Source organism: Mercenaria mercenaria, unplaced genomic scaffold, assembly GCF_021730395.1.
Source record: "Mercenaria mercenaria strain notata unplaced genomic scaffold, MADL_Memer_1 contig_2983, whole genome shotgun sequence".
Taxonomy (NCBI): domain Eukaryota; kingdom Metazoa; phylum Mollusca; class Bivalvia; order Venerida; family Veneridae; genus Mercenaria; species Mercenaria mercenaria.
The window spans coordinates 32,215-53,819 of NW_026461080.1; the positions used below are offsets into that span (position 1 = coordinate 32,215).

Here is a 21,605-nt window from a genome sequence, read left to right on the forward strand (position 1 = left end):
ATATGTTTTAAAAGTAGTTGATTTATGATCGGAAAAGGAATGAGAAGAGACTCAGATAATCTGAGAAAAAAATATAAACAAGATGACAAAAATAACTTTGAACTGAGATTAGATACACATCATCGATTCACTAAAGATAAGTTGTTTTAATGATTGAAAAAAAATGGAAATCTACAAAGAGGAAAAAAAAGAGTTCCTCTATCTTGTTCGACAGCCAGCAACCTCTTCAACGCAAACACCTTAAGGGCTCATCATAAACAACGACTATTGGAAATGTCCATGTACAGACAATATCCGCTCTTCAATTTAGCACTTTAGCTTTCAAACTATCTAGCACAAAACTCTGTTGCAAGCAGTGTGTGAATTTATTTTTTCGTTTTTACTTTTATCCAGTGAAATAGAAATAAGTTATATTTTTAAGCGCTACACTCCTCTGTGCGATGACCACATACTTACAAAAACTCGCTTCTGGAGAAGAGAAGACAATTATCAATAACAGACATATCAGATGTCAGCTTTTGACAAACAAAGTTATCTGTTTATCTAACAAATCAGCATACATTGTTCGGTCTTGGAAATTTGCATTCAAGTCGGACTGGTTAAAAAAACGTGGGATATCAAGCAGCAAACCCCATCTTCATTTAACTAAGTCAAAGTAATTGCCTTCCGATCTAGAAATATAAAGTAAACATCAGACAGTAAAGTAACGATTGACCCCATATGCGTTCTCATTCCTGTAGGTATAGTCACGAATTTGCCGTCCATTTTACATAGCTTGGATAATATCATATGTTCCCTTGTCATCTTTTGTATTTTCATCCAGTCTGGTGTATTCTGTTTCAGAATGTCTGACTGCTGCGGGGTCAGAGGAATCAATTTCTTCTGTTTCGCCAATCATGAACGTTTCGTTACCATAAATTGGACCTCTGCGCTGTTTCCTGAAAAAAATAGAATGAAGATTTGCTTGTGAAAGCGCTGAATACAGCTATATAAATATTCTCTGTTCCTCAGCTAACTAGACCTTAAGATATGTTTAAATATGTCAAGAAATCATTTAAAATAAAACGTTGAAATTTTCACTAAGTGCACTCTATTCATATAAGCAACATACTGCAAAAAATTCATCAACATATAAAACTCATAACATAGCTAAGCATAACAATACTGAGACTGGTACCCAGAAACAGATTTGCAAAATACTGGATTTTCAAATAGTCAAATTTCTCACTGAGTTTATAAGTTAATACTGGATGTGCTCTTTGACTGATCCGTGGTTATCAAAATGAAAATTAGCATAATATGCGCATTCAAACCATAACCGATAATAAACTGATCTGTGAAACCACATAAAAATACTAGAATTATTCAAAATAAACATTTTATGTAGAATAAGGATGATCTTAAAAAACAACATTTTACGGATTTTAAACTGATGGGTCATGAGAGTAATTCTTTTTTTTTCACATGATAGGTCATATGGCGACTTTCCAGCTTCAATGGTGGAAGAAGACCCCAGGTGCCCCTCCCTGCATTATATCATCACGAGCGGGCACCTGGGCAGAACCACCGATCTTCCGTAAGGAAGCTGGATGGGTTCCTCACATAAAGAATTTAACTCCCCGAGTGAGGCTCGGACCCACATCGATGAGGGGCAAGTGAGTGGAACTCAGCGATCTTAGCCACTCGGCCACGGAGGCCCCTTAGAGTAATTCACTGTTTTCACTAATTGTTTATAAAATCTTTAAAATTTCCAGCGGCCAGAGCTTTCCGTTGCGGCAGTTACTTTAAGTTACATTTAGAAAATAAACAATACAAAGAGGTTATATGCTTGCCAAATAATTTCACGACAGCGTGATCCCAAAGGCGTACAGGCGATTTGGAATGTTTCTATATATTGCAACAGGGTCCTGCATCAACAAACGTTTCTTATACACGTTTTTTGTCTGTAAACAGGTTGATGAAATTAATAGGGAAGCATGCAAAGCGCCAAATATAATAAGTCGATTGTGAATTATATTTAACAGAAATCCGCTTAAGCCGTTGCTGGGGCTTTGGGTTGAGAAGTGTTGCACATTTCATTGCCTCCCATAAATCAGTCGAACCGGGTCTGCTATTATTTGCTTGGTTGCATTCTATACTTCCAAAGAATGTTCGTATAAATTTTAATGATACAATTGTTTGCTTATCTACCAATTAAAATTACTTTTGGGAAATAAAAATGAACATGATATATCGTATTTTTCATTATTGTTTGACAATAGAACTATGTCTATTTTTCTCCTTTCATCTTACATTCAAAAAGTAATCATTATACACTGAATAAACCTCTTCATCATTAACAACAGTCACTTTTAGGAATCAGTGATACAAAAAAGAACATATACAATGCATTCTATAATCTAGGTAATCTCATTCAATTGAACTACAAAATCATCAAATAACAAATTTTTCAGTTATTGAAAACAGTACATATATTTTGCTTAAAAATTAGTCTTATACCTAATTCAGTTGCAATTGCTGTAAATACAACATGCAAGATCAAATGCTTGGACGAACTATAAACATCTAGAATATTGAATAGCATGCTGTATCGTACTCAAGGTATGTGGTTTTGGCAGTTTTCGGTTAATCGATGAACACAACAAAGGAAATACTTACGTCCTTGTCTTGCTTGATTCGGGAACCTCTGAAAAAAATGTTGTTAATGAATAACTTAATTCTTCAACAGAGAATATACTCAATTAAAACGACATCGAATTTTAGTTATTCATTCGTGTTATAAGTTTTAATGAAGGTTTACAGTCCGCTTACTCTCGTCACTTCTTCAAGATTAATGTTTCAGAAATTGTGTGTTTGTGGATGTGGTGGACGGAATTGGCATCTTTTGTAATATTTGTTCAGTAAAATAAATAGTAGTGATGTAATAATGTGCGCGCGTGCGTGTGCATGCGTGAGTGTATTTGTTTGAGTATCTTTATCCTAGACACAGGAAAACCATACGGACGAGCATGTTCTTAACTTATTATTTTGTCTACGTGCTTGTGTCTAACATCATGATTATTTCTTTTAAGTTCTATGTCTTACATCAATATGTAAATTAAGTCTTCTTTGTCATCTCACGGCGACTTCACGATGTTCTTACTTTGAATACGGTACTTAATTTTGTTACTTCTAACTTAGTTGTATTTCTATGTCTTTTGCGTGGTGCAAGTGTTTATGTAAACCGGCTTGTTTTAAAACCAGTCTAGTCGGTAATCTTGGCATAGTGAAATTGAATATTCCACATTAACATAAAAAGGATAAATCGACGTTATCTATAAGGCCAGCTGGAACGCGTCGATACACTTGACCAGTGCCATATGGACAAAATGCCGGCTGTCGCTATAATATTATGGTGAGATGAAAATTGGCATCATGGCTCCGGGACAGACAATAACTGTTACAGCAGTTCGAGAGAGTGGCTTTTCGAGTAAGTCTAACAACTAAAACAAATAAAACCACAGAGAGATGTGCCCTCAGATGAAATTTTCCCACCAACGCCTTTCGTAAAGTATCGCTTACTTGGACAGCGTAACCTAGTTAACGATATATGTACAAGCACGCGGCGGTACTAGGTCTTTGTGTTGAAAGTTTGTCAATATAATGTCTTATCATGCTAAAATTCGTTGATTGGTTGACATATTATTTTGACAGTAAACCATAGTAGTTTGCACCACACTTTTTCATAAGAACAGTGTAGCTAAGATACAAGATAGTATTAAGATAAGCTCACAATTTGACAAATTATCATAGGCATCACACATAATTAGGCGTCCGACAAACAGGATGTTTCAAATACAAAAAACATAAATTTGGACATATAAGCATAGGCGTTGACAAAAGACAGTCTGTCGACATAAAACTACTGCGATGATCCATATAAATGCATTAAAAATAAAATGAATCTTTTAGTTGAGAGGTTAAATTTGAGTTGGTTTTCATTCCTTCCTCGACGTTTCTATAGCGTTGTTTAATGTAGACTCCTTCTCACTACTATCAAACTTACCTTGTTTCGTTTTATATCTTCTGATCACAAGTGTCGCGTACCCAGCATATGTAGACACAATTAAAAGCAATGCTCCTAGTACAACGCCTATAATAATCGAGTTTTTGGCGCCGTCACAGTCAGAGCCTGTCCTAGATTTTTCTGAAATTAAAGGTTTCATGGCAGGTTATCACGCATCAGGAAATATCAGTGTTTTATAGCTTTGTAAGTGCGTACCGATGTGTTCATATTAATGATAAGACTATGCACGTCGTTATGGCAACATACAGAAACAAAACAGCGTCTTCTATTATAAAGTAAATTGATATTCATATCAAAAGAAACATATATTTAATACACACAATAACGAAGTGGTACTGTAGTATTCAAAACTGGCGCGGTAACACTATTACATCACATAACGCTAAATTTCAACGTAAAATCTAAGGCTTACTGTTAACTCTTCCAACTTCGTACCGGGGGTCGCGTTAAAATACAATTTCAAGTACAAGCTCTATTTATGGCGTAATATTTTAAAAGCACTCTACTGGAATTACGGATTATTAGTTTTTGTTATCATGCTGTACATATTCAATATGAAAATGACTTTTGCAACTATTAGCTGTGATCAAACATCTAAAATGCCCTAACAGTTGATTGAATTTAATTACTCTACACAGTCCTATAGTTTATACAAGAATATACACCTTTAAAAACGATGCAGTTGAACTTCATAGATTTTAAAAACCGATACTTTGTCGTTGAAACGTTTATTAAGCATGGCTACTGATTTTAAATGCGACTTTTAACCTTAATTATTCTGACAATCACCTTCTTTAAACCATTCCATTATATATGACACAACGATTTTGAAGAACAATCATTACTTCGAAAGCCGTAAGTATCGACGTATTTGAACGGATGAACTTTTCCCGATTGCAAATATTTCAGAAAACAACACGTGCTGTCTTCTACAAGTACGTTTCACAATCAAGCCACTTGTGATAATTATAAAGACGGTCACTATACAATCGGATAACACGAGCATAAAATTTAAAAAGTTCTAAAAGTTCCATAATGTGCGTGGTTGTCAGAAACCATAGTTGTCAGAAACCATATGAATTCAAATTAGTAATCCTGATATTGGCGAGATGCGATTAACATTGCCTTGGTATCTAAAATTATATTACATCTTGTATTTTATAATTAGTCAACAATAATTTATATTATACAAAGAAATTTTTATTAAATGGACATACGTAGTAACTAGATGAAAAGTCACTAAACAACACACTAATTAAAGTACAAACCTGCTGTAGGTGCTTGAACAAATTTTGTCGTGCTTGCACCTTTCAAGTCTTGTTCATTTGTAGCATAAACCTGTAAACGAATAATCGTTAAAGCTTATAACTATGCCGGACATTACAAGTTTTGTTTTGTATTATGGTCAGAGAGAGATTTGTATGCAAAATTGATTCTGACGAGCCTAATTGTTTTGAAAACTTTACAGGACCTTATGTTCGGGTAAGGTTTTTTGTTAAATATAACATGTTTATTGGCAGATATTCTTTATATCTGCTATTATATCTATAGTCTGATATTACAAGGTTTCAGTCTGCACTAATCAGGCTCCATTAATTCATTGAGAACCATGCTTTTTGTGACGTTATAAAATATATTACCGGCGTGTCATTGATTCAATCTGTGTTCCTTGAATTCATTCTTTGCTAATCTACCATCAACTAAATGTTTTTAACTTGGTACTCGAGTTCGATGTAAAATCAATATCGAACATTTATTGATGTAAAAGAAACGACACTAGAATGTATACCTCAACACTATATATCTCCCCTGGTATTACATCCACAGTTGCTGTGTAGATATGAAATTCTACGAACGTATGTGCCAAAATCTTCTTCTCTGGTATATTCTTAAAACATAAATTGACAAGATCCATTAACTTCACGCAATATTTTGCAATTACATTATCAGAGATTAATTGGATAATTTTGTATTGATAATTTTCGACAAAATCTTAAAAGATCTCCAAACACATGGTTATGTTACAAGACCTATCAAATAGGATATTACACCTACCTTACTTCTACGTCTTGAAAGGACAAAGTATGTTAATGCAGATGTATTTTGCGTTTATAATTTATTAATTCAACACACTATGGAAATACATTCCAAATAATCTTCCCTGGTGACTAAATATTCAATCTGATTTTCTAATATTCTGATATAATATGTTACTATAAACATTGTGATTATTTTTTATGGAATAAAACATTTTGGTATTGGCATTGGTATTGATATTGCTATCATTGAAACACTTTAGTAGGAAAAATGTATCTTTTAGGTAATATGATTCATTAAAACTCTAATAATTTGTAATAAGTCTTACATGAAAAGAAATAAACAGTTAGCACCACTGAATCCGATACAGAATACATTGGGTGTAAAAATGAGTTCCTAAGAAACTTACATATAACTTACTTTTGAAGAAGAAAAAATTAAGCTATAATCTTTTATAACACCATTCCTTTGCAATATAGCTGGGGCATTCCAGGAAATCTGCATGTTTGTATAATTTCCACCAGGAGCGTCTGTTATCTCAAAATTGGAAACCTTTCCTGGAGCTGCAACAGTAAACACAAAGTAAGTGATAAATCTTTACTGGAATTTACATCCAAAAAATGATTATGTAGAAGCCTTGAAATACTCACAGAATACAACATCTGTGTCCTCTAATTATCTATTTTGCAAATGTTTATTCTCGTTGAAACTTTAAAGCCGTAAATAAATACTCTTTTTTGGAAGTTAAGCATACCAGCAGGTAGGGTCCTGTATTGCAGCGTTGCATCAGAAGTTTTAGCACCTACTGATGTAACGGCTGTCACAGTCACACTGTAGCCCCAGTACTCTTCTAAACCCTGAACAATGTAGCTTCTTGTGGCAAAACCTTAAATGAAACAATTATTACATGTTAATTATCACCAGGCTAGGTAAGCAGCTCATGTGACATAAACAAGTTGATGGAAGATCAGCTAGTTAAGTGTTCAGAACAATAACTGAGACAATGAATGAAAATAAGACAGAAAAGGTAAATACAATTATCAAAGACCACCGCAAGCTTGATAACATTCAAGTAGTGTCGGCACGTAAAATTCCTAATAGCAAGGATTCGTTGACTCCGGGTGTTGTTATAGCTAAAGTTCAGAACCCTGATGCTCGCGGTGCAGTTTTGAAATAAAAATCAAAGTTAAAATATACTGTGTATAAAGATGTATACATACATCAAAAGAGGAACGCCTAGCTAGTACGAACCTCAGGGCTTTGGTGTATGCGGTTAACAACGGGGGATCGCTTACAGTCAAAGGCAATCGAGTGTTTAACAGTGTCTCACAGAAGCAGAGTGTTTACAGGTAATAATGCGCCTGCTGCTTCTAATAGCAACACTGCCATTCTAGATAGGTCTAATTCATATAGTGGTGCAACTGGCACAGGTGTTAATAATAATCATGACAATTCCAATTGATCGAATAATCATGACAATTCCAATCGATCGAATGGAAATCGCAATAATAACTCTAGGCAGAATCATAGGGGACAAAGAAGAAGCAATCGTGGTGGAAAGCGAGGTAGATTCAATGGTGGCAGAGGACGTTTTGGCAGAAAATAGGTTAAGTCATGGTTTTAGAACATAAACGGATGGAACATAAATGAAGACAGTGATAATTATTTATTACGAAAAAATGCTACATTGTTTTTAGAGTTTGATATTTTAGGTTTAGCAGTAACTCACTTGAATGTTACTAATGTACCTGGTTATACTTGGTTTGGCAATGAGAAAGTACTACATGTAAATGCTAGGACAGGTTCTGGCGGTGTTGGCTTTTTAATTAAAGAAGAGCTACTTGACGATTTTGATGTCAGTGTGGCAGATGATAGTTATGATGGTATTTTATGGCTTAAATTTATAGATAAAGTCACACATTCCACATTTTATACTTGTGTATGTTATTTACCACCACGTAATTCCTCAAGACAGGTTGTTGTCAGTGAATTTTTTTATACATTATTATCTAGTATTTACGTATGTCTATCAAAACGAAGTGTTGATATTTTTATGTGGCGACTATAATAGTCGTGTAGGAAATGCTTGTTATTTTAATGAAGGAGTAGATAGTGTAAAAGAAAGAAATGCCATTGGTTTTAACTCAAATACACAGGGTGACAGATTGATTGAATTTTTAATAGATAGCAATATGTGTATTTTAAATGGAAGAAATTGTATTAAAAATGACTACACATCTATATCTACCAAAGGCTGCTCTGTTGTTGATTTTTGACTAGTACACATAGAATTTTTAAACAACTTTCAGGATTTTAGTGTCATATGAGCCACATAAATATTGTCAGATTTAGGCAGAGTTACTGGCTTACCACCAGTTTCAGTCCCTGACCACTCAGTTTTGTCTTGGACAGTTCATCTTATAGGTAATGATAACTATTATTGTAGTAATACCTCATCAGACAGTCAAAATTTGTATGAAAACATTACTAGCAGTTATGATAAATTTGATTTTAAGTTTATCCCCTTAAAGAAAAAGAGTATTCCTATGGACGTTTTTACACAAGATGGAGATATATCCAGAGAGGTTAATACTGTACTTGAAAAATGGAAACAAGATTTTAGTAACCTTTTTAATAGACCCAGTGAGTCATTAGTTCATATACAAGAGAAAAAATAATAAAATGATCAGGGAGAACAAAATAATTCAGAGCAACTTAATATGAATATTGCTATTGAAGAAGTTCGAAAAGCTATCTGGAAGGCAAAACATGGTAAAGCCTCTGGGTTTGACAGAATCCCTGTTGACATTTTTAGAAATGATTGTTCGTTGTCATTTTTAATAATTATTTTTTAATATTTGTTTTGAAAAAGGTATCATTCCCACTGACTGGGGAAAGGTAATTATTACGCCAATACCCAAAAGCAATACTGTAGATCCCCGAGACCCTTAATCATACAGAGGAATTGCTTCGCCTGTTCTATGTACAAGTTAGGTTGTTCAGGCTTTCATCTTGGGCTGAGTCTAACAATATTTTAGCCGATGAGCCAAATTGCTTCAGGAAAAAGTGAAGTACTGTTGACCAGATCTCCTGTTTAACCAATATTATTGATACTAGAAAGAAACAACGATTATCCACTTACTGTGCTTTTATTGATTTTCGCAAAGCATACGATTTTATTAACAGAAGTTTGCTATGGAATAAATTGATTCATACTGGAGTGAACGGTAATATGTATAGAGCTATAAGATCTTTGTGTAAGTCTTTGTCTACATGTGTCAGAGTAAATGGTTTATATACTGACTGGTTTGAAAATAACTCTGGTCTACGTCAAGGTTGTTCTTTATCTCCAATTTTATTTCATATGTTCATAAATGACTTAGTAGCAAAGAAAATGCTTCTGGTATTTGTGTAACTATTGATAATGGAACAATATGTATGTTGCTTTATATGGATGATCTTGTTTTAATTGCCGCTAAAAAAAGCTGACTTGCAGTTCATTTTAAATGTCTTAGCAAATTGGTGTTCTACCAATTCAGTGATTGTAAATCCTCAAAAAAGTAATATTGTTCATTTTCGTATACCTTCTGTTAGCAGAACAAACTTTTGATTTACATGTAGAGAACATAGCTTAAAAGTGGTTAATCAGTATACATACTTAGGTCTTTTGTTGAATAAATTTTTAGATTTTGAAGTAACTGTCAAATCTGTCGCTTAGAGTGCTGGTAGAGCTCTTGGGCTACTTATTGCCGAAGCTAAATCTATAGGAGACATGCCTTACAATGTTTTCCGTAAATTATATGATAGTACTGTCTGACCAGTTGTTTCCTATGCAGCATCAGTTTGGGGTGTTAAATCATATAAATGAGGTGCAGAACCGAGCAATCAGATTCTTTACTGGTATTGGTAAATATACTCCAACAGCAGCTCTCTTCGGTGAGGCTGGTTGGTGTCCTCCACACGTTAAACAATGGCGTTCATATTGCCTCTTTAGAACTTAATGATCTGGTGACAAATGTAAGACACATGTCAGCTAAATCTTTTTGAAAAACTATTGAAGAAAAGTCCATGAATAATTATGTTAACACATGGAGAAATTCTGTCAATAATATAGCTGGTCCGGGTAGAAATGGTGAGTGAGTTGGGTTTTACGGCGAATCGACACAAAATGGTCATATATCGCCAAGGGGTAGAAATGGTAGCAATAAGTTGATGTCATATAGACTATTCAAACAGGAGTATGAAACTGAGGTTTATATCTCAACAAATAGTATTCAAGCCAAACATAAGTCATCTTTTGCCAAATTCAGGTGTGGTGTAGCACCAATTAGGTTAGAAACTGGAAGGTACGAAAACTTACCAGTTAACTCTAGGGTGTGCAAAATATGTAATTAATGTGTTGAAGCAGAAAAACATGTGCTCCTTGTATGCACAGCATATGAATCTATAAGAAATACCTTGTTTCAAAAAGCATATAATATTTGTCCAGAGTTTCACTCTTTCAATGATGATCAAAAATTTGTATTTGTCCTATTTAATAATAACATTGTTAAAGAAAGTGCCAAACCTGTTTTTCAATATTAAAACATAGGTCTGATCTTTTGTATTCCTAATGTTGTGTATTTATCTGTGGATTTAAAGTTCTAAGCTTACATGAACCCACAATGAGTATAGGTTACACGAGGGGCTATACATAAATTTACGTCCGTCAGTTCACCTTTTTAAGTAGCTACTGTTTTATTATAGAGTTCATTTTATGTACAAAGGACAAAGTTCACTTAAGCCTTATATTGCCTGTGCAATTTTGAAAATTTTCAAATTGTCTATAATTTGAAAAACTATAATATTGTTTGCTACCAGGATGTTTATCTTCTATAAGGAATTTAGTTTTTGTAAACAAATTTATTATTTTGTTCAAAACATGTCACTGAATATTGCTGAAATTTCAGAGTTTTGGGGGAAAACCGGGCATTTTTTCCATAATTAGGTCATATGGAAATGTTTTAGTAGTGAGCACACACAAGGACCACAAAAATATTTTGACCATAGGTCCAGCTAATTTCACAGAATTTATGGTCATTTTTTGGTTGTGGTTGACAGCTGTGCTCATAGCAAAAATTTCAGATATGTTTATAAATTTGGTTCAAAACTGAAAATTTCCCATACCCATAATGTTACAGGTATTTTCAGTTATGTCCGATATTTTCTTCCATAATGAATATATTGTAAAATATTTTGTGCAGTTTGATTAAACGATACTTCTTGATGAAAGAAAACATGTTCTTTACTCCATTTAGAGACTTTCTATTTTTAGGCCATTTCAGTGCAAAAGTGAACCTTCTCCTTTTGTGTTTTATATAAAACTGTATTCGTTTTATCAATGCTAAATATTCTTTTGCAAATCAAACCAGTGATGATCTGAACATAACTAGATCAGTATCTTAGAACCATTTTCTATTCTATGCATTTGCAATTCTTTTCTTTATTCAGTGTCTTACAGCGTTGTTTCCTTTTTATGGCAGGTTTTAATTAAGATTAGCAAGGGAAATTTTGGCTATTAGATTGTACAGTGGTTGATTAAATTACTGATATTCTATGATGTTCTTGTAGACTACAAAGCCTCTTATAACTCTATGTAGAGTGGCAATGTGCTTTCTTTAAACTAGTTTTTATCTGTGATATTGTAAATATGCTTGTATTGTCACATTGAAAGACTATAATAAAATAAAATACTTCAACTATGACTTTAGGAAGCTATTAATGTTGTAGCTGGGAATAATAACTATTCCGAACAGATATAACTTATTTTCTATTAATGGCAGACATGTGGACTATAAGAAGCTTTCACTGGTTTAAAGTGTGGATGGAAACTTCTGGCTCTAGCGTAACTATTTTGGTGATTACTAGTAAGATATTTCTGTCCGCACCTTCATCTAGTGAAAGGCTATTACTCCTTCAACTAGAGACAGACTACTTTTCTTGCATGCCGTATCCTCCTTGTAATGGAAAAAAATTAAAATAATGCACATTCAGTCATAAAATACAGCACGAGATTAAAAAATCTTAAATCCAAGGTGAAAGACGAGTTTTTTTAAGACCAACTCAAACGTTGGAAAATCCGGTCTTGGATGCAAGAATTGTTGTCTATGAAACGAATGTTTTATATTAAGACTGTTCAATGTATAAGCCATTTAAACAAAGAATGTTTTGTATATAATATTCGATTCAAAGTTTGCTACTCATAATACGTTGAATTCAATCACACTCACCAATACAGTTATACAAATAGAAAGTTTGACATGCTTATTTGAAAGATGATGTGGTACTTACACTGTCTAAAAGACACATATTTGATATTTGACTTTCGAAGAATTATTTTCGACTGTTTTATATACCTTTTAAAACCTAACACTATAGGTAACTGGGCTATGAGTTTGTATACAAACCGTTTTTATTACTTGCCAAATTTTCTAAAGTGTAGATAATTACTGATGCTGATTATTTGCATGCTTTCAAATAAATTTAAAAAAAAAAATGTCAAAATTTACCGCAGCTGAGGAGTTAAGGTCTTTGAAAAGAATTATTAACAAATACAACGGAAAAAAAACTGTTACATTACTTTCATCCACAAAAGTATGAACGTGAAAATTTGTCTTGGTAGTTTTAGCCAGGACGTACTGACTAATATATTCCCAATAATGTTAATTCACGGTTCATTTCATTCTTCCGTAGAAACAAAGAAACAGGTAAATAAGTTTTTGCACGGTATGCCTTACCTTTTGTTGAGAATTCTTTTGTTGCAGCTGGTTTATCAGCAAATACGGTAATTGTGAAGTTCGTCTGTCCAGGTCTAGGTTCATCCATTCTCCAGGACACTCTAAATGATGTGGTTCTAATATCACTTACTTCCACATTGTATGGGGGACTCTGTGGAGCTGGAGAAAATCTACTTATATTTCAATATAACATTTTACTGATACAAAAGCCTTTTTTAATTATCTATTTTGTTGATGTTTAAGTATTTGTTGTTTGATGAGCTGGCAATCCTAGCCACAAGCCTTGTTTTTGTAGTCAGACATTGTTACCACAGGACCATTGATTCCTTCATGTCGAATAAATTAAGCAAGAATTAATGTAAGTTACTTTTCATAGAAAGACAGATTTAGAATCTATGGCCTTAACAGTTTACAACTGTATTATGCTGAAAGTGAGACATACATAAAATCTATAACCTTCTTCATAAGTTGTCTGAACAATTGTAGCGGCGTTTCCTCTCCCTAGGTTTGTAACCGCTGCAACATTAATAGTGTAAGCAGTGTCTGGTTGAAGGTTCAGAAACTGATACGTTTGTAAATCATCCAGTTCAGATTTTGTCTTTGAAAATGTGTCTCGAACTACACTGCTACACATTCCCTTGAGCTCTAAAGGCTGAAAAAGAGCGAACATTTTACAAGAAAGCTCTGCGAGTGTTTAATTTCCACGAATTCTTAAAACGTCAACAAAACGGGAACATTTTGATACAATATTTAGCATATCATTTTGTATGTTAAAATAACATGCCCGTCGTTTTCTTCATAACTTAATAGATTTGTTCAATAAAATGGTAATATTTCGAATGAAAGCTACTTTTATTTCTCGTCACAAGCATCTATATTTTAATACAGTAAAACAGATGATTTAAAGTATATGACAAAGAAAGGTACCTGAAATGTACCAAGACAGTTGGAACATCTGTAAACAGCTTCTTTCACACATTCACTGTCATTTTTAAGCTGTATAACATATCCGTAGTTTTCTTCACTGTATGTGTTTACAGGCCTGTTCCACTTAATGGTGATGTTGCGACTGGAAACGACAGTTGTTTGTAGGTCACTAGGAGGGTCTGACACTAATTATCGAAGAACAAAATATAATAAAACAGTTGTAGCAATATAAACAACATATTTTATATGCAATATATTTTCTAAGATTAAACAATAACAAAAATGAATTTAGCTTAAACACGATAATTTCAAGACAGCCATGATTGTCATATATCGCTCACATTGGTTTAGTTGCTTGCCTGAACAGAATTTTTGCTAAAGCTTTAAAAATAAAACACTAGGTGAGTAGGTTATGGTAAAGATGATTCAAGATAGCTACTGAAATCTGTTGAAACCTTCTATGGTGATCCAAATCCCTTTGCTGTATGTACGTAGCTTCCAAACAAGAAAGTAGGTCAGTAGGTCAGGGTAAAGAATATTAAAGTTAGGTATTGAAATCTGTATCAAAAGTTATGAACATGATCCAAATTCTTATGCTGTACTTAAAAACAAGAAAGTTTGTCATGATTAAGACTGTTCTAGATGAGTATTCAAATCTGTATTAAACGTTACACACGTGGTTCAAATTTATATGCTGTTTCTTCAAAAATGAAAACGTAGGTCAGTATGTAGAGATAACGACTATTCAAGATAAGTATTGACATCTGTATCAAATATTATACCTTTGGTCCAAATTTATTTGCCACTGCTTCAAAAACAAACAAGGGATCACCTTGACATGGCATATATCGATCCCAGGGTCAGAACTTGAACAAACTTGGTATAGAACAACTTCAGCAAGCCACATACCAAATAAGCTCTGGGCCTTGTGATTTTTTATTATTATTATCATACACCACATTTATATAGCACTCCTTTCATATAAAAATATGTTCAAAAGTGCTTTACATAAAAGCATCTATATAACGTTCAATAAAAAATGGTAATTGAACTATTATAGAATGAAATTAAAATTATATTACAGTAATAAGATACATAGCGTTTTAATGTAAATGTAAGCAGATCAAAACACGAAACAAAATACAATAGCGTAAAACAATTAACTGACTATCAAAGACACGGGCTAGAGCAAGATAAAACAGAAGATATCTTACATTTTGCACAGACAGAATTTACCAGTATGATACCCGCGAAATGCATCACAGCATGCAAACCGTCCAGGATGATTGGTCAATCTCCATCTAAACGGTCCGGAGAACATCCATGATACATCCCACAGAAAAACAAAAACACTGCTTATATTATTCTGTCACACTAGAGTTCTTCATTAGCATTATTGATTGGCCGGCAGAGTACCTACATTATTCTACCAGCGAATTAGTGAGATTAGTTCCCAAAAATTGTATGTAATAAAGCGTCTTTAGCGCTTTTTTGAAACTTTGCAAGGTCTTGCAATCTCTTATGCCAGATTGGAGAACATTCCATATCCTCTCAGCTGCTGTCTGAAAGCTCCTGTCACCAAATCGCACTATCCAGCATTTAGGCAGCACTAGTTTTAATGCATTATTCTGCGATCTCAGATTTCTGGATGGCGTATATATTTCTAACATGTCCACTACATAAGCTGGTGATTGATCTCCGAGTGCCTTATATGTACGTGTTAGAATTTTGTATTCTACACTACACTGCACAGGAAGCATATCGAGATCTCGCAACACAGGTCTTATATGGTCGTATCTGGATATTCTGGTTACGATTCTAGCTGCTGTATTTTAGACATATTGTAGTTTGTTCATTGACAGTTTTGGAATCCCATATAAAAGAGAGTTACAATAACCCAAACGTGATGTAACAGGAGATTTAATTAGAGATTTGGTTGCGTTTGCGGTTACATTTTGACTGATGTGACTTATTTGCCTCAATTGTCCATATGAATTCCTACACACACTATTCACATCTTGCTCCATCCTCATGTTCGAGTCCAGAAAAGGACCGAGGTTCCTGACACTGTCTGAGTTTAGAGGCGTACGGCTCCTTTTTTTAAATTTTCTGTTTGACTGATTTATAAGACACGGACAAGGAGTCCAGAACAGTGCATGGTACAAATTCATTTTTTTCCTCAAGTACGATATGATATAAATATTTGTTTCGTTAGTTCGTAGTTTTTTAATAATTCAAGCCTTATTAATAAAGAATGTATTGGTATATAATAAAACGTGACATAGTTTTCACTAGCACTACATCGAATCTATTCCGAATCAGACACAAAATGTAATAGGTAAGGGCAGATTTCTCGGAAGTACAGAGCACCAAAAACATAGTTCCAGAGCCACGCATTTGCCAACAACAAAAAGAAGATGTAATGGAAAAATATTTCAGACGGGTTGCTTCAAACATCCAACAAGTACATATTAATTCATGCTAAATATTGATGGAGGGGAAGGAAATAGTAAAGGGCGAAATGGGGTCGGGGGAGGGGGGAGGAACTCAAAGGGAAAAGTTGAACAAGGAAGAATATACAAGGGAATGCCATGTTCTTTAGAAACAATCGCACTACAACGTAAATCAGAATAGCGCAGATACTCATGTAACAAAGATAAACATACAACTACGATCAACTGAATAACATAGAAAAACGATCGAGCAACACATAAGAAAACAGTAGGGCATTAGGACTCAGTGGCATTAGGACTCAGTGTTGTAATATTTTCTGTTCCCTTGGGATCAGGGAGTCCACTCAGGGGCGTGAGAGGTGTTGTATATTATATATTACCTCTCATGAACAAACTCAGTCAAACCAAGTATCTGCTTATTTTTGCTAAGTTGCAGACCAGTCCTAGCACTATCCTCTTAAGGTTCATGTAAAGTCCTTTGAAATCACACCTCGGTTGAATTTTTGTTTTAGTTTTTATGCCACATAGGCCTTGGTCTATCAAATATAATTCACCAAATTATTCATAATAAGTAGAAGAAACTTTTAAGACAGTTTATTACACAACCATGTAGAATATATGTATATTTCTTTGGCATAAAGTCTCGAATCCGGTCGAAAATTTCTTAGTCATGTTCAATATATGAAGTTTGAAGACAAAACGGTGTCTTTATTCGACCCTACATACCTTCTCGATCATGTATGATACATGTATATATCATGGTCATAGGGGTTCGAACCGGGTTTAAAACCTTTCAGACATGATCAAAATTGACATATTTCCTAAATTTAAACACTACCTGGTGACCTTAAATGGCCTGCATTGACCCTTATGGGTACATCAGATACTCAAACGTGGTCTCATTAGATAGCCAGGATTCATATTCATATGACCATGTATAATATATATATATATATATATATATATATATATATATATATATAATTTTTTTTTCTGGCATAGGGCTCGAACCCAGTCGATAACCTTTTAAACATGGTCTAATACGAAGTTAAAAGACCAAATAGTGTTCTTATACGACCCGCCCTGACCCCTAGGGCTATCCAATGTACCCGAATATAGTGTCAGTCCTTATAGCCGGGAGCCAAGGCATGAAAAAATGGATTTACCTGTCCGGTCATGCTATAGTCAGTTTCTATACATATTATGAAAGTACAAAGTCTCGCGGATCAGAAAAATCGGGCCTGCAAAGCAAAAGCTCTTGCGAAATTTGAGAATATCAAGGGGAGATAACTCTGTATATTTGCAGTTTTTTAAGATTCAAATCGTTCTTTTGCTAACAAAACATGGCATCATGTTTCTAAAATCAGTTCAAATATATATCTTTTAACATTGCTTTCACGCATAAGGCTTATGGTTGAAAAATGCGCAAAATGTACTCATTTTATGTACATTTTATTATAAAATTCGGCACCTATAATACCAGAGAATAAAATAGAAATATTTAACCTATAATTTACAGTATGAAGAAGTAACCTTTAAAATGGTCTTATTTCTCAAAGTCATTTATTAGTACCACTGCAAAACAGTCTGTTAGAATAGAAAATCATCTAGATACTCTAGTTCAGGTTTGGCTAAGAAATACGCAAATCCGGGGTATTTTATGTACCCCACCCACTTTATATAATGCAAAAAATGTATAATAAAAATATTCGACCAACAACCAAGAAGATATATTCTTTGTATCACGTTTACAATATAATCTATATTTTTGACCATATAAAGCTGGATGAGGGGTATTTAAAAGATTTTAAACAGAAAAAGGGGGTAGGAAAACCTATGTATTTTACAACCGATAATTAGAATTAACAACCCGCTATTAAATAAGAGCAACACTAATGAAAGGCGATGAAACCTTATCTTGCAAAATATTCATTTGGAAAGTAATTTATTTAAATACTCCTTCGTGCAATCTAGTTCGGTTTTGGCTAAGAAATACGCCAATACGGGGTATTTTATGTACCCCACCCACTTTATATAATGCAAAAATTATATAATAAAAATTATTCGACCAACAACCAAGAAGATATATTCTTTTTATCACGTATACAATATAATCTATATTTTTGACCATATAAAGCTGGATGAGGGGTATTAAAAAGATTCTGAATAGAAAAAGGGGTCAGGAAAACCTATGTATTTACAACCGATAATTAGAATTAACTATCCGTTATTAAATAAGAGCAACACTAATGAAAGGCGATGAAACCTTTACTTACAAACTGTTCAGTTGGAAAGTAAATTAATTAAATACCCTTTCGTGCAATCTACTCCAGACGTTGCTAAGAAATACGCAAAACCGGGGTATTTTATGTACCCCACCCACTTTATATAATGCAAAAAATGTATAATAAAAATATTTGACGAAACATCAATGAGATATATTCTTTTTATCACATATAAAATATAATTTATATTTATGACAATTTAAAGATGGATGAGGGGTATTTAAATGATTTTGAATAGTAAAAAGGGGTAGGAAAACCTATGTATTTTACAACCGATAATTAGTACAAACAACCCGTTATTTACCATTTAATAAATACAAGCATCAATAATAAAAGGCGACGAAAACTTTACTTGCTAATTATTCATTTGAAAGTAAATTATTTAAATACTCGTTTGTGCAATTTTGTCAACATTGTGAAATTATAGGGGTATGAGCATTACCCCACCCATCTAAACTATGTATAAAATGTGATCGATCGATCAATACAGTTTTTACAAATTAACAAAATATAAATGCTTGCTTCGGGGTTGTACACATCTGTTTTTACCTTTCTCATGATAAACAGATAGATGGAATGTAGCTCTAATGTGTTGAATGTAATGTAGAAATTAGACATTATGTGTAACTTTAATGTTTATAAAATGAGACATTTTGAATAATCTTTACTATTCAGAAGAATTTAAAACTAATTAATGTAATGATAATTCATTATATCACTATTCAAGAAATTTTACAAATCGTACAAAAAAGTCGTAATTATATCCCCAAATCATATATCACTCAAATAGATTCTATCACAGTTTTAGCTCACCTGTCACGTAGTGACACAAGGTAAGCTTTTGTGATCGCCTTCGTCCGTCTATACGTCCGTCCACAATTACTTGTGAACACGATAGAAACCACATTTTACTATTGATTTTAATCAAACTTGCGCGCAACTTGTATAAGAGCTAGGAGACAAGGGAGGAAATCTACTGGCCACCAGGAACAAAAAGAAAGAAGTCAATGCAACCTTTCAAGGTTATGCATTGGAATGCAGGAGGACTCCTCAATAAGAAAATGAAGTAGAGAAAATACTGTTTGATAAGGACATTCAGGTCTGCTGCATCGAAGAGATTCACCTTAGCGAGGACAAATCCTTCAATGTTAAGAGGCTACCAGTGCTTCCGTTGTGACAGGTTGGGTAGGAGCAACATAGCAATTTATACTGTTATAAAATCTCGCTTTTATCTCGGTTCCTGTCAAAAAACTGGCGAGATCTCATAATGTGTTCTGGAGTGGTGGCCCCATAAAAGGCCAAACTTTGCCATGTTGGCTTTTGTAGCCACACAGGCACTTCACTTATAGTTTGATTTGAAACAAACTTGCAAAATATCTTTAACAGCAATAAATCTTGCATTCCATGATGACTTCATCAGATCAGATCATAGGTTCCAAAATAACGACCCCTATTTGAACCCCGAAAGTGCCAAAATTTGTTAATTGTTACATTATGAACACACTAGAAATGACATTTTACGTTTGACTTTAACCACACTTACGACTTAAGGTATTAGGCCCCTAATAGTAATGTTTAAAAAATGGTATTTGCTTGGTATATTCTTACAGCTGACCGTGCTTCACACTTTGTTGCAAATTTTTAAAAAACTTTTACCGTGCCGTTTTTTTTTATTATAAATTTTGTGTAATTTATGGTATTTCCTCAAGCTCAAGTAGAGACAAACTTCGAAGTGGCGACCTTTATCCAAAACGTTTGCAGAGAATTCATTATACCATTATTGTTTATGAAAGAATCATCAAACTGTTGGTAAACAATTATAAAACTAAAACATAAAAGTGTCAGTATCATTTTTTCTAGGGTGCCTCAAGTAAACGGATTTAATGAGACAGAATTCTATCTCCAATATAGAAAAATTAAGGTCGAATCCTGCGGGTCTGTTTTGAATTTTGCTCACTTCATTCAAAAATAACTGTTGGGCAGAAGTAAAACCTACCTACATTTCTTCCACAATATGTAATCTAAAGAATGCAGGCAAAATAGAGAACTTTTACCGCACGTAACTCAGTATTTTTAAAGATGTCTAACTCTACCCCTTCTATTTCAGAAATAAATTCACTTTGAACAGCAAGAAATCGCTCATCAAATGAATATTTTCAACTTCTGTACAATAAATCAATAACAAGTCTTGAAAGAAGTAAAAACTTACTAGAAAAAAAAGAAAAATAATGGGAAAAAAGTTTGGTCCCAGTGGGGCTTGAACCTAAGCCCCCCTGAAAATTGCAGTCAAAGTAGGTTTATGGTAGAGACCTAATACTCTTCAAAAAGGAGATACTTTATTATGGGCCTAATACCTTAAGTCACGATGCGATCTCGGTTCAGTTCGAAAACCGTTTTGTTTAACCTTTTAGCCATTGCAAACTTGATCATCTTTAGGCCAAGTTTGAAACTGGATTATGTGGGGTCAAAAACTAGGTTACCAGGTCAAATAAAAGGAAAAGATTGATAGCACCGTAGAGGCCACATTAATGACGCTTCATGAAATTAGGTCAGAATGTTTGTCTTGATGATTCCTATGCCAAGTTAGAAACTGGGTCATATGGGATTAAAAACTAGGTCACCCGCTAAAATCAAACGAAAAGTCTGTTAACATTCTTGAGGTCATATTAATTACCTTATCTTCATAAAACTTGGTCAAAATATTTATCTTGATGATCCCTAGGCCAAATGTAACAGGTGAATGATATACATGACCATTTTTCTCAGAAAATGCTAGTATAAGTCTTAGATAATCTAAATTATAAACTTATTGAATGGCTTGTTTGTCATTACTTATAAATTACCTAGTATATTGCTCTATGTCTGGATGACAAACAACAAATAATTTTGATTATTGATAGGCAAGCCCTTCAATTAGTGTTTCTATACATGACATTAGAATTAAACATTTGTTGTATTTTTTCACGAATTGAACAACAAAGTGCCATGAACCAAGTATTTACACAAAGAGTCATGATATCATTTAGACATTAACACAATACTTCATAATATCATGCGTAAC

At 33.7% G+C, this 21,605-nt stretch overlaps 1 protein-coding gene across 1 annotated transcript; it reads right to left on the reverse strand.

Annotated features, from left to right (window-relative positions):
- Positions 1-303: 303 nt before the first annotated feature.
- Positions 304-17,019, reverse strand: LOC128552640 (receptor-type tyrosine-protein phosphatase F-like). Its single transcript, XM_053533681.1, has 11 exons — positions 16,986-17,019; positions 13,807-13,991; positions 13,336-13,531; positions 12,880-13,038; positions 6,858-6,989; positions 6,524-6,666; positions 5,856-5,954; positions 5,335-5,404; positions 4,046-4,186; positions 2,659-2,686; positions 304-938 (listed from the first exon to the last, which is right to left on the reverse strand). The coding sequence occupies exons 1-11, from the start codon at positions 17,017-17,019 to the stop codon at positions 767-769; spliced, it is 1,359 nt and encodes a 452-aa protein (XP_053389656.1). The 3' UTR covers positions 304-766.
- Between the last annotated feature and the right edge of the window lie 4,586 nt (positions 17,020-21,605).

Excerpts from the sequence above, each read along its gene's own strand:
- LOC128552640 (XM_053533681.1), bottom strand. The coding sequence starts at position 17,019 with ATGATATATACATGTATCATACATGATCGAGAAG. Across the intron at positions 5,405-5,855 it reads GGGAGATATATAGTGTTGAG|GTTTATGCTACAAATGAACA; the intron begins GTATACATTCTA and ends ATTCGTTTACAG. Across the intron at positions 2,687-4,045 it reads AAGATATAAAACGAAACAAG|AGGTTCCCGAATCAAGCAAG; the intron begins GTAAGTTTGATA and ends CATTTTTTTCAG.